This window comes from Leucopleurus acutus (genome assembly GCF_964270905.1).
Source record: "Leucopleurus acutus genome assembly, chromosome: 2".
NCBI classification, from domain to species: Eukaryota; Metazoa; Chordata; class Mammalia; order Artiodactyla; family Delphinidae; genus Leucopleurus; species Leucopleurus acutus.
In genome coordinates this window covers 108,411,153-108,426,041 of record NC_139143.1, presented here as the reverse complement: position 1 = coordinate 108,426,041, position 14,889 = coordinate 108,411,153, and the positions used below count along the sequence as shown (strand labels likewise).

General features: G+C 38.4%; 1 protein-coding gene across 3 annotated transcripts in view; it reads left to right on the top strand.

Moving 5' to 3' along the window:
* Positions 1-8,560: 8,560 nt before the first annotated feature.
* The window catches only part of PTBP2 (polypyrimidine tract binding protein 2), an 80,287-nt gene continuing 73,958 nt past the window's right edge, over positions 8,561-14,889 (top strand). For 2 of the 3 annotated variants that reach the window (XM_082834703.1, XM_082834702.1), the window contains exons 1-2: positions 9,981-10,015; positions 10,291-10,321. In XM_082834703.1, the coding sequence (XP_082690829.1) occupies positions 9,984-10,015; positions 10,291-10,321 (63 nt within the window). In that variant the 5' untranslated portion in view covers positions 9,981-9,983. Of the gene's footprint in view, positions 8,643-9,980; positions 10,016-10,290; positions 10,322-14,889 lie in introns of those variants that run through there. The other variant, XM_082834704.1, reaches the window with a different exon arrangement.

The window sequence follows — 14,889 nt, the reverse complement described above, 5'->3', positions numbered from 1 at the left end:
ATTATCTTTACCCTTTATATATAAATGGTAGATTTCCTTTATTACCCCAGAACCTATAAATGCAGATAAACAGTGGTTAAAAGAAAAATAAGTGTTTATTGGGTATAAGTAACAGGAAGAACTTGACTAGCTTACTAGCTTAAAGAGGGAGAGAGAGAGGGAGGGAGGCTTAAGGGTAGGAAAACCACTGGGCCTTAGGAATGACTGGAATAGAAACTGGAAAGTCGGATAGCCAGGCAGTATAGACTCTCATTAAATTTTGCTCTCTTTTTGCATCAGCTTCATTCTTTTATTCCCTCTACAGACCAGTTATCTCCGCTCGTTAGCTCATATGGTAGAATATGGTTGTCCATTACTTCTGGGTTCAGATGTTACCTTTCTAATCACGTAAGAAGACCAGCTGAGAGTCTTTTCTCCTATCTCTAAATTTCTAGGTGGAAGGATCCAATTGATACAGTTTGCTAAGCTGCCCATTCCTAGTCTAATCAGCTATGGCCAAAGGGACTGGGCTCTCACAATACAAATGTGGCACATCAGAATACTTTAGACCCGATTCTAGAGTAGAAAAGAACTCAAAAAATCACTGAATTCAATCCATTGCCAAATGCAGTGATCTCTTCTGTCTGCTCTCTGACCGATGGCTATATTCAGCCTCTGCTTAAACACTCATAATAACAGAGAGCTGACTAAAGCATGAGGCAGCTCACTCATGGGTGAGGCAGTTTTATTGTTAGAAGGTCCATTCTTACATTGAGCTAAAATCTCTATAACTTCAATCCATTATACTTTGTGGAACAGTAAATAATATGCCTAATTCCTCTTTTTACTTGGAAGCCCTTTATTTATTAGAAGATAGCTAACATGTTCTTCACTGGTTTTCCCCAGTGTAAACATCTCCAACTCCTTCAAACTTTCTTTCTCTGGTAAGAATCCCCCATCCTTCACTATTTTAATAATTAGTTTGCTTTCAGCTGTCTAAAAATGATATTTTTACTCCAAAGCATAAAGCAGTAAAGGAACCACCTTTGCTCACATCACTGGCAAGTCCAAAGTCAGTCTTCAGCAAGTGGGTGGTCCAGCAGCTCAGTTACACATTCATCCCTCAACAAACACTTAGGGAGCACCTACTATGTGCCAGACATTTGTACTAGGCATTCGAGGTATGTCAGGACCCAAACAAACTGCCATTCTAGAGCTTATATTCCAATGGAGAGAGACAGATGGTAAACAATAAATGTTAAAAAAAAATAAACAGATCATATAGAAGGTTAGAACGTGGTAAGTGTTTTGAATAAAAAAAAGTAGAACAAGGAAAGGGGGCTGAGATTGGGGGTGGGGTAGCAGGTGGCTGTATCAGGGTAACTTTCATTGAGATTTCAATCAAGACTTAAAGATGAAGACTCTATTGGGGGTGTACATAGGAAGTGGCAAAGGGGATATTTGAGAGAAGAGCCAAGAAACAGCTAAAGAGAAGACCCTAAGGCGAGACAGTGCCTGGAATATTCTAGGAACAGCAAAGGCCAGTATGTCGGCAAGAAATGAATATAAAGAAAAAAGTTATCTCGGATGAGGACAGAGAGAGGGCAGGGGACCAGATCATGTAGGATTTATAAACCTTTGTAAGGACCTTGCCTTTTACTCAAAATGAAATCAAGCTCCATTTCAGGTTTCTGAGCAGAGGCGTGACATGGTTTTGCTTACATTTTAAAGGAATCTCCCTGGCTCCTATTAAAAATAGATTGTTGGGAGGCAAGAGATTCTTTCTGTCTTTCTGTAGGCTTTATGCTTAGGTAGGCCCCTGTTGTGATTTTAGTGTGGTTGCAAGCAATGATCAGAAGTACATGCTTCCATGTTTGCGTCCATCAAGAGAGAGATGATGATTATTACCATCATCAAATGATGGTAAATTTCATGCTGACAGACCCACCCTTGAACCAAACCCTGGTTTCAAGGGCGTGCCATGCTCTGATTGGCCTTAGGTCTGGATCACCTGAAATTATCACTGTGGAAGGGGGGGATGATTACTTTGATTGGTTTACCCCTGACCAAATTGCATGGCTACCCCACAATAGAGCTGCTAATGATATTGCTCTCCACAATTATCCTGTTATAACTGGTATTTTTTTAACATATTCTAACTAAATATAATCTGTGGGGAAAATTTGAGTAGGACACAATGGAACTATTATATGGTTAATTGAATACTTTTATTTCATTAACAAATCCTAATACTGTAATTGCTTTGGGTCAATGCTTCATGATTTCTTTATAAGTTGTATCATCAAACCCTGTATCCCCTAATATGTAGAGCATTTTGCAGCTCATCTTTAAAAACTTAAATAGGAGACTTTACATTTATATTCCTGTTGCAATCCTTTCAGTATCATTCTGAATGCTGATTCTATCTTCCTAATATAAGTTATCTGTCATTTGCAAATTTGGTAAAAATACTTCATCATAAGTATTAAATAAGGACAAAATCATATTCATTTCCCCTTTCTTAAAAAGATACTTTATTTCTCTAGTAGAAAATGGGTATAGGGAGTGAGGGAATTATAGACTGAAGTGATGATCCTCCAACAGAAATATCTATTTGCAAAATAATTAAGAGATTTAACCAAACCTGAACGATTTTCAGCTCTCATTTCTCAGTTTTTCATTGCCGGTGTTAAGAAGCAAATGTATTCAAATTACTTTGAATACTCTAGAAATATTAAAATATATTTTGAAAATGCTGATGGGTTCCATTTTTTATTTGGTTCCTTTCTGTGTGAAGTTATCAAAGAAGAATTTAGTTTGGAAGAGTTACTTATTCCAGGAATGAGCTTAAAAGCTGTATTTTTATTTGCAGAACACTTGTCAGTTATCATTTGTGTGGTTATTTGCATAAAGTCAAATAAATTATAATGTGGATTTTATAATACATTTATAGCATTTCATAATTTATGATATTATAAAGCAAAATGATGTTGTTTCTTTTGTATTTAGCATATTTTTCATCTTTTACTTTTTTCTTTACTTTTCTCCATTCGTTATCCTAGTTTAGTTCTTTATGCATGATCATTCTAAAAACTGCTGATCCACTCAAACTATTGTGTTCTCTTCCAAGAATAATCTTTATTAAATGCACAGTATAGGAAGGACAGCCAGCTATGCTGAACTTTTTTCAGTGAACAAGTAGATAAGCAGTCGCTTTTGCAGAATACAAAAGAGCAATATTTGTGCTAAAACAGTCCTTTGTTCGCTGCCATCTAATCCTTTCTTTTTTAATGTAAAATTTATTTTTACCAAAGTAACACATGCACAAAGCTTAAAAAATAAATAGTTCTGGAAGATTTATCATGAAATAAACAAACCCAGACTATACTCTTCTGTCTCATCTTTTTCTTTTCCCTAAGTATTATATCCCAGAAACAACAACTTTAAGCTCTTCTTCCTGATTTTCCTGGTATTTACCTCCATGCTTCTGATTAATATGTTCATCTGCCATTTTCTCACCTATCAATTCTAGACATTATCTGTTGGCTTCCTACTTAGGAATACGAGAATTTGTATTCCCATCACACAGACATATGCACACATCCCTGCTTTTTTTCCATCCTCCCATGAAATTGTTTTACATCTTAATTTTATTAATATTCAGTGCTTACATTTTTATGAAGATGTAACTATTTTTATAACTGATCCACAGAGTGTACGTGATTATACCTCCTTAAAACTTTATCTTGAAGTTAATTTTTTAAAAGTTTCCATGTGTCTTTTATTATTTTTTTCCCCTAAGTTTGCCAACAGTACTATAAAACTCTGCTCAATATATTCAGACATTTTTGGTCTATATGTTCCATGTTTTTCCTTGGAGTCATGTTTCCTGGAGCCCTCTGGTCTCATATTGCATTGGAACCCAAGGACTGATATATGGCTATATAGTTGTTGGCCTAGGCCTTAATTCATTGATATCTAACTTACTTCTCTTATATGTTTGATCTCTGGTTTCCTGGGTACAACATCTTCTTTACTGATGTATTCCTTCATTGGGACATACATCTTCCAGAAGATTTCAAAGAAAAAGTACATAGGGAACAAACTTTTCTACATTTAGTGTATCTAGAAGTATCTTTATTCTATTTTTGCACATAGATAATTTGGAAAGGAATCCTTCTTCTCAGTACTCAGGAAGATTTGTGCAATGTTTGCCTAAGGTGGAGGGAGGAGGTGGGCATTGACAGGTGAAAAAGAGAATCTTAGTACAGTTTTACTTTGGATGTCTCTTATTATAAGTGAGGCTGAACATTTTTGTTTTTACTTTTCTATAATGTTTGTTCATATTTTATTCATATGTTTTACCCATTTTTTAAAATTTGGTTGTTGGCCTTTGACTTTTATTTTTAGGAACTCCTTGTATATTAAAGAAATCAGCGCTTTTTTATGATAAGAATTGGTAATATTTTCCTGCAAGGACTCAAGGACCTGGAGGGTAATTTGATAGCATCTTTTAAAATAAAAAATGCATTCTACCCAGAAATTTAATTTATAGTATCTATCCAGCAGATATATTCACACATGTGAAAAATGACTTAGAAACAGGGATATTCATCAAAGATTTGTTTGTAAATAGCAAGGTTGGAGGCAACCTAAGTGTCCATCAATAAGATCTAGTTAAATAAATCATGACTCTTATTTGGTGGAATATTTTGCAGCTATATATAAAGAATAAGATATTTCTAAATGTACTTACTGATAAGGACAGATCTCTAAGATATATTTTTAAGTTAAAAAAATAAGTTACAGGACAGTGTGTACTGTGGTTACTGCTTTGTAATAAAAACTATGTATGTATGTAATCAATTTATGCATTAGAATATATGTGGAAGAATATACAGTAAACTGGTCCTCAGCAGCTGGAGAGCAGGTGATAAAAATATGTGCTTCTTCTTTTTGAAACAGCTTTATTGATATACAAGTTACATACTATGAAAATCACCAGTATTAAGTGTATAATTCAATGAATTTATCATATTTAGCATATTTACAACTATCACCACAATTTAGTTTTAGAACATTTCCATTAGCCTAAAAAGAAAATTATGTCCATTTAGTTATTCCCCATCCCCACTCCCAGCCCTAGGCAAACACTAATCTACTTTCTGTCTCTCTCTGTTTGCCATTTCCAGGCATACTGTATATGCTTTTATACTTTTTGAGTTTATATTTTCCATTGTGAATTTATACCTATTATTCAAAAATACATACCCCTCAGAATTATCTAATTGATCCTATGATTATTTCCTCTTCTTATAAGAAGAAAATGCAGCATAAAAAAGTTAAAGGAAGTCTTTAGTAATATAAACAGACAAGAAGTGAGGCTAGGAATAAAATCAGAACATTATGAAAATGATCCTATCTCCAATTTTTTTTTTTTTTTTTTTTTTTGCGGTACGCAGTCCTCTCACTGTTGTGGCCTCTCCCGTGGCGGAGAGCAGGCTCCGGATGCGCAGGCTCAGCAGCCATGGCTCACAGGCCCAGCCGCTCCGCAGCATGTGGGATCTTCCCGGACCGGGGCACGAACCCGTGTCGCCTGCATCGGCAGGCAGACTCTCAACCACTGCGCCACCAGCGAAGCCCCTATCTCCTATTTTTATTGCATCAGTATTAGACCTCATTTTGGCTTAGCATACACTGAAATTTAGGTTTAATCATTGTTCACATAAGTGTAAATCTCTGTAAAAGGTCAAAACATTTACCACTCAGAAGGGAAAGAACAAATCATTATACTGAAAAAAGATATGGGTATGAAAATAATGCTGTACAGGCACTTCACTTTTTATTGCCTTATTTTGTTAGAAAGCCATAAATACTAATATAATCTTGTCATATATTACAAAGGTTGACCATCTGCTAATGTTGAGATTAATAATCTACCCCATGGTTAACTCATAAAATCATACAAATTTAGATTTGGATGAGGTTTTAGAAATTTATCTATGACATTTTCCCAGATTTATTCCACTAGATACCAGCCAATCTAATTATGTTAGTGGTGACATGTTTAACCTTTGTGAAAGTCTCTGTATAGATTTATTTATATGAATATTGCTGCTGTTAAAAAATCCAAGGGCCAAATTTGTGACCTGTTCCTTCTCAAGTGAATAATAATACTTAATAACAAAAATAATAAGGATGATGATAGCAGCCTTTATTGAGTATTTACTGTAACCCATCACTGAGCTAGAGAAGTGCTTTATGTACATTATGTCTTCTAGGTTTCACAATCACCTAGGATGAAGGCCCTATTTTTAATCCCATTTTCATTTTCAGGAAAGGAAATCCCATTATTTTCAGTAAATGAAATTTATTCCTGGAGGTTAACGAACATGTCTAGTGTCACACAGCTACTAAATGAAAAGAGCTCAAATTTGAACCCAGTCTTTAATCAGCATGCTTTTGTGATATACATTGTTGCATTAGGCTCACTCCTGACTCCATGTTGTATTTTGTCCTTTTGTTTTATTTCTTATTTCACTTTTTATATTTCACTTTTTGTGTCTTGACTTGTAAAGAACCTTAAATCTTTTCTAGAAAGTGGTGGGGTTTAAATAAGCAAGCATATTGACTGTTTGTTTGTAGTCTTGTGCTTTATTAGGAGAAAAAAAAGAAAAATGTGTTTTTGTGAGTATTATATTTTCTTTTGCCTCCTAAGGCCAGGTTTGCCCCCATGCAACAGTTTGTTTTTGCCAGGATAAAGCAAGAGCTAATCAATCAACATTGGTTGAGTCAATGTGGGGAATACAAAGAATTATGCTAGAGTTCCTGCCCTTTGGGAGCTTACATATTTAATTGTTGAGTGAAAATACATGTACAAAACCACAAACGGGCTTCCCTGGTGGCACAGTGGTTGAGAGTCCGCCTGCCGATGCAGGGGACACGGGTTCGTGCCCCGGTCCGGGAGGCTCCCACATGCCGCGGAGCGGCTAGGCGCGTGAGCCATGGCTGCTGAGCCTGCGCGTCCGGAGCCTGTGCTCCGCCACCGGAGAGGCCACAACAATGAGAGGCCCGCGTACCGCAAAAAAAAAAAAAAAAAAAAAAAAAAAAGCCACAAACACGTGAAAAGTGATTATTAATGGCACTGATAATGGGCCCTTTATGTATCATAAGTCAATGATTAAGGCAAAGAAGGCATTGTAGGAAATAGGTGTTTTTGTTTTTAAGGAATCCCAATCCCTGAACCAAATCAAGAATTTTTAACATTTGAGTGCTTTGAAGAGTTCTATTTGGACAAGATGCTCTATAAGGTTTGCCCAAGTTAAAAATAATATAATTTTATGAATCATACAGAAAGTACCATTTAGTACAGTGAAATTCCAAATAGTAAAAGGATAAGAGGTTTGCATGCAGAAGATACAGGAAAGCCCATAATAGGCATTGAGAGTAACTGGAGAGACAAGGGATATTTGTGTGTGTGTGTGTGTGTGTGCGTGTGTGTGTGTGTGTTGTGGTTGCGGGGGGAAAGGTGGAGGAGAGAGAAAATTGCTGGCAAAGCAGTTACCCACTGAGCAAATTTTTCAAAAATGGATGCCTTTTCAAACGTTGTAGAGCCTCTGATAAAAACATTTTAAAGGAAATTTCCAATATGCTATTAAAAATAAAACAGAGACCGTGAGAGATACTGTATAGAAAAGGGAGTCAATTTGAGTAGCCTTTCTTAATGCTTCCATCTCTAATCAGTGGTACTGATTACTACCGCTCCCATCCCCCCTTGCTCTTTCAAGCCCCCAAATGGTAGATCCTACCCTTGGTACCAGTTTTTGTACCAACTCTTTAATACATCGCTCAACCTGTGTTCTTTTCCATCCAGGTATTGTGAATATTTCCTAGGGGTCCCCACTAATCATCAACTGAGGTGAGAATCACATCCTTCTCCACTTGGAACTTCAAGCGTCTGGAAGCAAAAGCGTATGTTTCAATCTGATGATGTGTACTTGCTTTGGAAATATTGTTTTTACTAAGCAGTGGTCTTGGTTAACGGGGTAAAGTGTTGTTTGTTTTTTGAAAGGATGGAGAGGTCTGCAAATAAAAGATGGCATAGAAAAAAAAGCTATAAAATAGTTTTTCCTTGGCCCGCCTAGGTCGAGGGGGGAGCCAACTTGCAGCCTGATTTGGAGGGAAAAGTGGAGGCTGCCTGGGGGCAGTCCTGCGGTCCAGTGACCACGCTCCCGAGGTCTAAGGCAGTGGGTGTGGAGGGTTGGGCGGTGTCGCACCCACAGCGCCCTAGGAGGGCAACAGGGACTTCGGAGAGGAACGTACAAAAGAAACGGAGTACGCCACGCTGCACAGCAGCAGGCCCCGGCCCACAGCGCTGAGAGCGGAGGGCGGAGGGCCTCACGCGCGCGGCGGCGCGTAGGAGGCGACGGCGGCTGCGCCCACTCCCCCTCGTTCCCGCGCCCCGCCGCTCGCCGCCCGCAGCCGGGCGCCGGCGCGCTCGGCTCTTTCCGCCGCCGCCGCTGCCGCGCGCTGCCCCGTGCGCTCCGGCACCTTCGGCAATTTCCGTCGGGACCTGGCCGCCATTTTCTCTCCGCTTGTGTGTCTCGCCGGCTGCGTGGCTCGGTTCTTGTGAGCGAAGCTTTGTCCGGTTCGGCAATGGACGGGTAGGTAACGAGGCCGGCGAGGAGGTGTGCGAGAGGGGAGTGGGGCCCGCCTTCGGCCTGGTCCGGGGTCGGGCCGAAACCCCCCAGCGGTCCCTCCCCAGGGCTGGGCTGCCGTTACCCAACCCCCGCCCCATCGCACACACCCCTCCTTGGGCTTCCCCCTGGCGGGCTCTGGTCGAGAAAACGGGAAGAAAGCGGGCTTGTGGACTCGGCAGGCGTTGGGGAGACGGCGGGGCGACGACCCCGGGGAGACAGCGGGCCCCGGCGGGGCAGCGGGGGATGGGCTCTGGGGGGTCCCAGGACGTCTCGCCCGGCCCTGCCCCCTCTAGGAGCCATTTCGATCCGTAACCTGGGACCCGGACCGCGGGCGAGCGGCGCGGCTGGGAGCGGGTGTAGCGGCCGGAGAGCGAGGCCTGCGTGGGAGGCTCCCTGCGGAGAGAGAGGCCGCCCCCACCTAGGCCCCCCCAAGCCGTCCCAAGCCTCCCCGGTTTCGCCCGGCCCGGCCCGCCCCGGCAGGGGGAGATGCCGGTGGCGGGAGCTCCCGGGAAGGCTGAGTGGGAGCCGCGGGGGAAGGGGGGGCGGGGAGGCGTGCGGTGGCGGGAGGAAGGGGGAGGGCAGATGTCACACTCCTTTGTTTTCACTGGAGTCCGCTAGTGGGGGCGGGAGGCTGAAAAAACGCCTTTCTGTGTGGCCTAAGATCGTTCCAAGCTTGGCAGAAGGGCCCAGCAATTAAATCATCTCAAAAACGAAGTGTTTGTGGTCGACATCAGTCACATGGGCAAAGGCCAAGAGCCATGGCAGAAACAAGAGTAGATAGTCAACACAGGGCCATCTTTTCAGCTACTTTGACCAGTTTCTGGAAAAACAAAAACAACTCCAAAAAGCCAGAGCCGTGCTGCATCTTTGAGGCTGGCGATAGTGCTAAGTGAGGTGAGGCGAGGGCTTCGGGGTCTCCCTGGTACTTAACGCTCCCCATCTGAAAAGATTCTTTAATAATTTAACTCATTGTTAGAAAGGAGGCACCCTTTAGGGTGAAAATATAGCCGTATTCATCCCGTTTGGGGACATAGGAAAACAGTATCACTTAAAAAGTACGTTTATTGGAATCATTGACAGTATTTGAAGGGTCAGAAGTAAAATGTGAGTTTATTTTAATCATCTGGAGTTAAGTATTTTGTGAAGAAACTAAGTGCAGGTCACATAAAAGTTAACAGATTAACAAAATTTGAATCTTCCTAGAGGTTCTCTGGAGATTATTTTCCAGATGAAACAAATCCAGAGAAGTTCACTCTTTCCCCCAGATCAATATGGAAATAGATGGCAAAACTTGTCCTGGAATTCATGTTTCCTGTTTCTATCAAGATTACTAAAGAGTTAAGTTTTAAATCAAAGGGTAAAGGGGTATTAATAGGCTTTGGGGGTTTGTTCAGTTTGCTATTTGAAGTGTTAAAAAATACCAAAAATGTGGTGAGTTTCATCACACCTTTGAAAGTCATTTCTAGAAAGCCAAGTTGATTATGTGCCACTGACCATCTTGTTTTCTGTCTGCGTTGTGAGTGGAAAATTCATGAATGATGAAGTACCCTAAAAAGTTTCAAACATGACCATTTGAAGAACAAGAGGTTGAAACTTGTTTTTTTCATTACAGAATTGTCACTGAAGTTGCAGTTGGCGTGAAGGTAGGAAAAAAGTTTAAAACTAATGAAAACTGGATTCCTCAGTCAACTGAGCATATTATCATCATTAGTGGAAACTTTCTGTTGGCTTTTGAAAACTATAATACAGCTTACAAAATTCAAGTGTAAAGTGTTTTGTTCAATTTTTAAAGTTGGTTTATATAAATAGTTTTAATCTAAATAGACAACAACCATAAATTTTTTTAGAAAGGCAGCCTATGAGAATAACATTTTAAAATAGTTATGAATGGTGTTCAAGGAATTTAAAAAGCTTTCAGACATGGCTTCTTGTGAATAGAAAATAACCCAATTTTCTGAGAGGATATGATGGTTTTAAATGGACAGATAAGTGATTTGACCTAAATCATATAATTTTAGTAATCTAAGATTTTTTTAGCTCTGCTTTTGTCTTACGAAGACTAAAATATTTTCACCAATAATAAGCCTCATTAGAAATCAGTTACTCTGATCTTTAAAGAGAAAAGAAACTTGTTTAGGCAGTTAGCTTCAAATTTGAGTCAGAAGTTATAAAGCTGGTTTGTGTGTCTGTTAAAGAAAGATAGGCCTTATGGTAGAGATTGTTTGGAATCTTTCCTCACTCACTATGGCCAGGAAAACTACTCATACTTTAAACCTTAGTTCTAGTGCTTAGGCGTTTCATTTCCTTGAATCCTTGCATATTTTAACATCGTGATTTATTATAAATTTTGTTTGTAAGCCTTTCTGCCCTCTTAGGGCATGGTTCTTGTCTTAAATCTTCAATTTTCCAAGCCTGACACCATCTTCCAAGCCTAGTACTAAGATACTTGTTGGATGCAATGACATTGGATGCAGTGACATTTCCCCCCTTCAAGTGTGAGTAGTCTTGAGAGGCTGTGTGCTTAGTCCAATTATGCTGATTGTTCCAAATAATTTTTGGAATTCTTAAAATTTCATCCATAACTGTGTGATATTAATCAGAACGCTTTTGGAGATATTTTGCGTTTTGCTTATTTTCTGTCCTCTGTATCTAGTAAACTAAGTACTTGTCCATGCTTTAATATTTAGGCTTGTCAAGTTCATATTATGTAGATTGGGGGAGAAATGATGAGTGGCAAGGTGTATTTATTTTTATTTGGCAATGCTGTTTTCTAAGTTGAGAGTGCAATATGTAGATATTATAGTTACCATCCAAACAGCCTCTGGAAGTGAATTTTTTAAAAGAATAACTGATTCAAATCTGAGTTGTCAACTGTTACTGGATGAGGAGAAAAGGAACTCACAGGACCCCGAACAAGCAGAGAGAAATGAGGATGCCTGGAAGAGGATGTACATATTGGGTTTATTGGCAGTTTTCTGTATTAGTAGTTTGAAGAGAAAACATTAGAAAATGATATAAAACTAATTGCTAGCCAATTTTTTTGTCCAGTGTTTAATATAAAAGTTTTGATAACTAAAGTTATGTTTTAAATAATTTTCTAGGATAATGGTTAAGAATTTTTGCTTTGGCGTCAGACTTAGGTACAAGTAATTAAGCTTTTATGAAATAAAAAAAATAATAATGTGCATGGTTAAAAAAAATTTAAAGTGAAAAGTATTTCTCCCTGATATCAAGTCCTGTTTCTTAGGTGTAGATAATTATGTTAACATTATTTTTGGTGCATTTTTTCCTGAAATTATTAGTTTATATATTAGCACACATATAAACATCCTTGTTTAGCGACACATACGGATTCATGCCGTGTGTACTGGTCCATATCTTGTCGTTAAAAAAAGCTTTATTGAGATACAATTTGACATAAACTGCATATATTTAAGGTATACTAGTGTTTTGACATGTATACCCCTATGGAACTATCACCACAATCAAGATAATGAACCCCAGAAGTATCATTTTGCCCTTTTGTAATCTCTCCCATCTGCCTTTCTTTCCCCAAGCAACCACTGATCTGCTTTCTGTCACTATAGATGAGTTTGCAATTTTTAGAATTTTAAACAAATAGTCATACAGTATGTACCTTCTTTTTGCCTGGATTATTCCACTCAGCATATTTATTTTGGGATTTCACCCATATTGTGTATCAGTAGTTCATTTCTTTTTATTGCTTTGTAGTATTGCATTGTATGGATATACAGCGATTTGTTTATCCACTCAACTCTTGATGGACATTTGGATTGTTTCCAGTTTTGGGCTATAATAAGTAAAGCTTCTATGAACATTCCTGTGCAGGTCTTTTTGTGAATGTAAGCTTTCATTTCTCTTGGGGAAATACCTATGATTGGAATGGCTAGACCATATGGTTAGGCATATGTTTAACTTTTTAAGAAACTGCAAACTATTTTCTAAAGTGGTTATACTATTTTACATTGCCACCAGCAGGGTACGAGATTTCCAGTCCATCTACATCCTCTCCAGTGCCTGTTGTCTGGTTTTTTTTGATTATAGAGGTTCTAGTGGATGTGAAGTCGTAATCTCTTTGTGGTTTTCATTTGCATTTCTCTAATGTCTTTGGTGCTGAACATCTTTTCATGGGCTGTTTTCAAGCTGTGTATCATCTTTGGTACAGTGTCTTTTTAAATTTCTTGTCCACTTTTTAAATTGATTTATTTCTTTGAGTTTTGAGAAGTCTACATTTCTGGTTACAAGTTCTTTATCAGATATATGGTTTAAAATATTTTCTGCCACTTGTGTTTTCATTCTCTCCACAGTGTTTTGAAGAGCAGTAGTGCAGCAGTTTTTAATTCCGATGAATTTCAGTTTACCAGGTGTTCTGTGGTGTGTATTTTTTTTTGGTTTGGTGTGGCTCCTGCTTTTGGTCATATCTAAGCCATCTTGGTGTAACCCAAGGTCACAATGATTTTCTTCTCTTTTTTCTACTAGAAGTTTTACAGTTTTTAGTTTTGCATTTAAGTCTTTTTGAATTAATTTTTTTAATATGGTGCAATGTATGAATCAAGGTTTTTTGGGTTTCCATATGGACAGTCACTTTTTCTAGCAACACTCATTGAAAAGACTATTTTTTTCATTGAACTGGCTTTGCACCTGTGTCAAAAATCAGTTATGTATGTACGTATGATTCTGTTTCTATGCTGTATTCTCGTCCATTGACCCATTTTTGTCTACCTAGTAGACAAAAGCGTACTGTCTTAATTACTGTAGTTTTATATTAAATCTTGAAATCAAGTAGAACTTTGTTCTTTTTCAAAGTTGTTTTGGCTCTTCTGGGTCCTTCACATTTTCCTGTGAGTCAGTTTCTACAAAAAGGCCTGCTGGGATTTAATTGAAATTAACTTGAATCAGTAGAGCAATTTGGGGAAAATTAACATCTTAATGTTGAGTTTTCTCATCCACAAACACAATTTATCTTTCCATTTACTTAGGTCTTTCATTTCTTTCAGCATTGTTTTAGTTTTCACTGTATAGATTTTGTATTTTTTTGGTCAGATTTAGCCTTATTTTGTGTTTTTTGGTGCTATTTTAAAGTAATTTAAAAAATCAGGGCTTCCCTGGTGGCGCAGTGGTTGAGAGTCCGCCTGTCGATGCAGGGGACACGGGTTCGTGTCCTGGTCCGGGAAGATCCCACATGCTGCGGAGTGGCTGGGTCCGTGAGCCATGGCCGCTGAGCCTGCGCATCTGGAACCTGTGCTCCGCAGCGGGAGAGGCCACAGCAGTGAGAGAGAGGCCTGCGTACCGCAAAAAAAAAAATCAAATGTGTATTTGTTATTAATATATAGAAATGCAGATTATTTATGCCCATTGCTCTTGTATTCAGCACCTTTGCCAAACTCATTTATTAGATCGAACAGCTATTTGGTAGATGCCGTCAGATTTTATATATACACTGTTCATCATATTTAATATCTGGATGCCTTTTGTTTTTCTTGCCTGTGGCATCTAGTACAATATTTAAATGATGAGAGCAGGCCGCCTTACTTTTTTCCTGATATTAGGGTAAATTACTTAAATGATATATTTTTTTCTTAAAAGTTTGGTACAGTTCACTAGTGAAGCTGTGTGGGCCTGGTGTTTTCTTTGTGGCAAAGTTTTAAACCACATTCAATTTATTGAATAGATATAGGACTATTCACATTATTCTGGAGTGAGCTTTGGTAATTTTGTTTTAATAGAATTAGTCTGTTTCATCAAAGTTGCTGAACTTATTTGCATAGGGTTGTTTGTTGTATTACATTTTAATATTTTTATTATCTGTAGAATCTATAGTGATGTTGCCTCTCTTGTTCCTGGTATTGATAGTGTCTTTTCCCTATCAGTCTGGCTAAAGATTTATTTATTGATTTCATTAATATAAAACAAATCAGCTTTTGGTTTCATGGAGTTTTCTCTTTCCCATTTTATTGATTTCTTCTGTTTTAATGTTTTTCTGCTTTGTATTTAGTTTGCTCTCTTCTTAGTTAACATTGAAGTTGATGTAGTTGACATATCTTTTCTAATATAGAGAGGTTTAATGCCATGTATTTTCATACAAGTGTTGCTTTCATGGCATCCCTCAAATTTTGACATTTATACTTCTTTTCATTCAGTTCAAAATACATTCCAATATGCTTTTTTATTTCTTTGACCCATGGGTTAT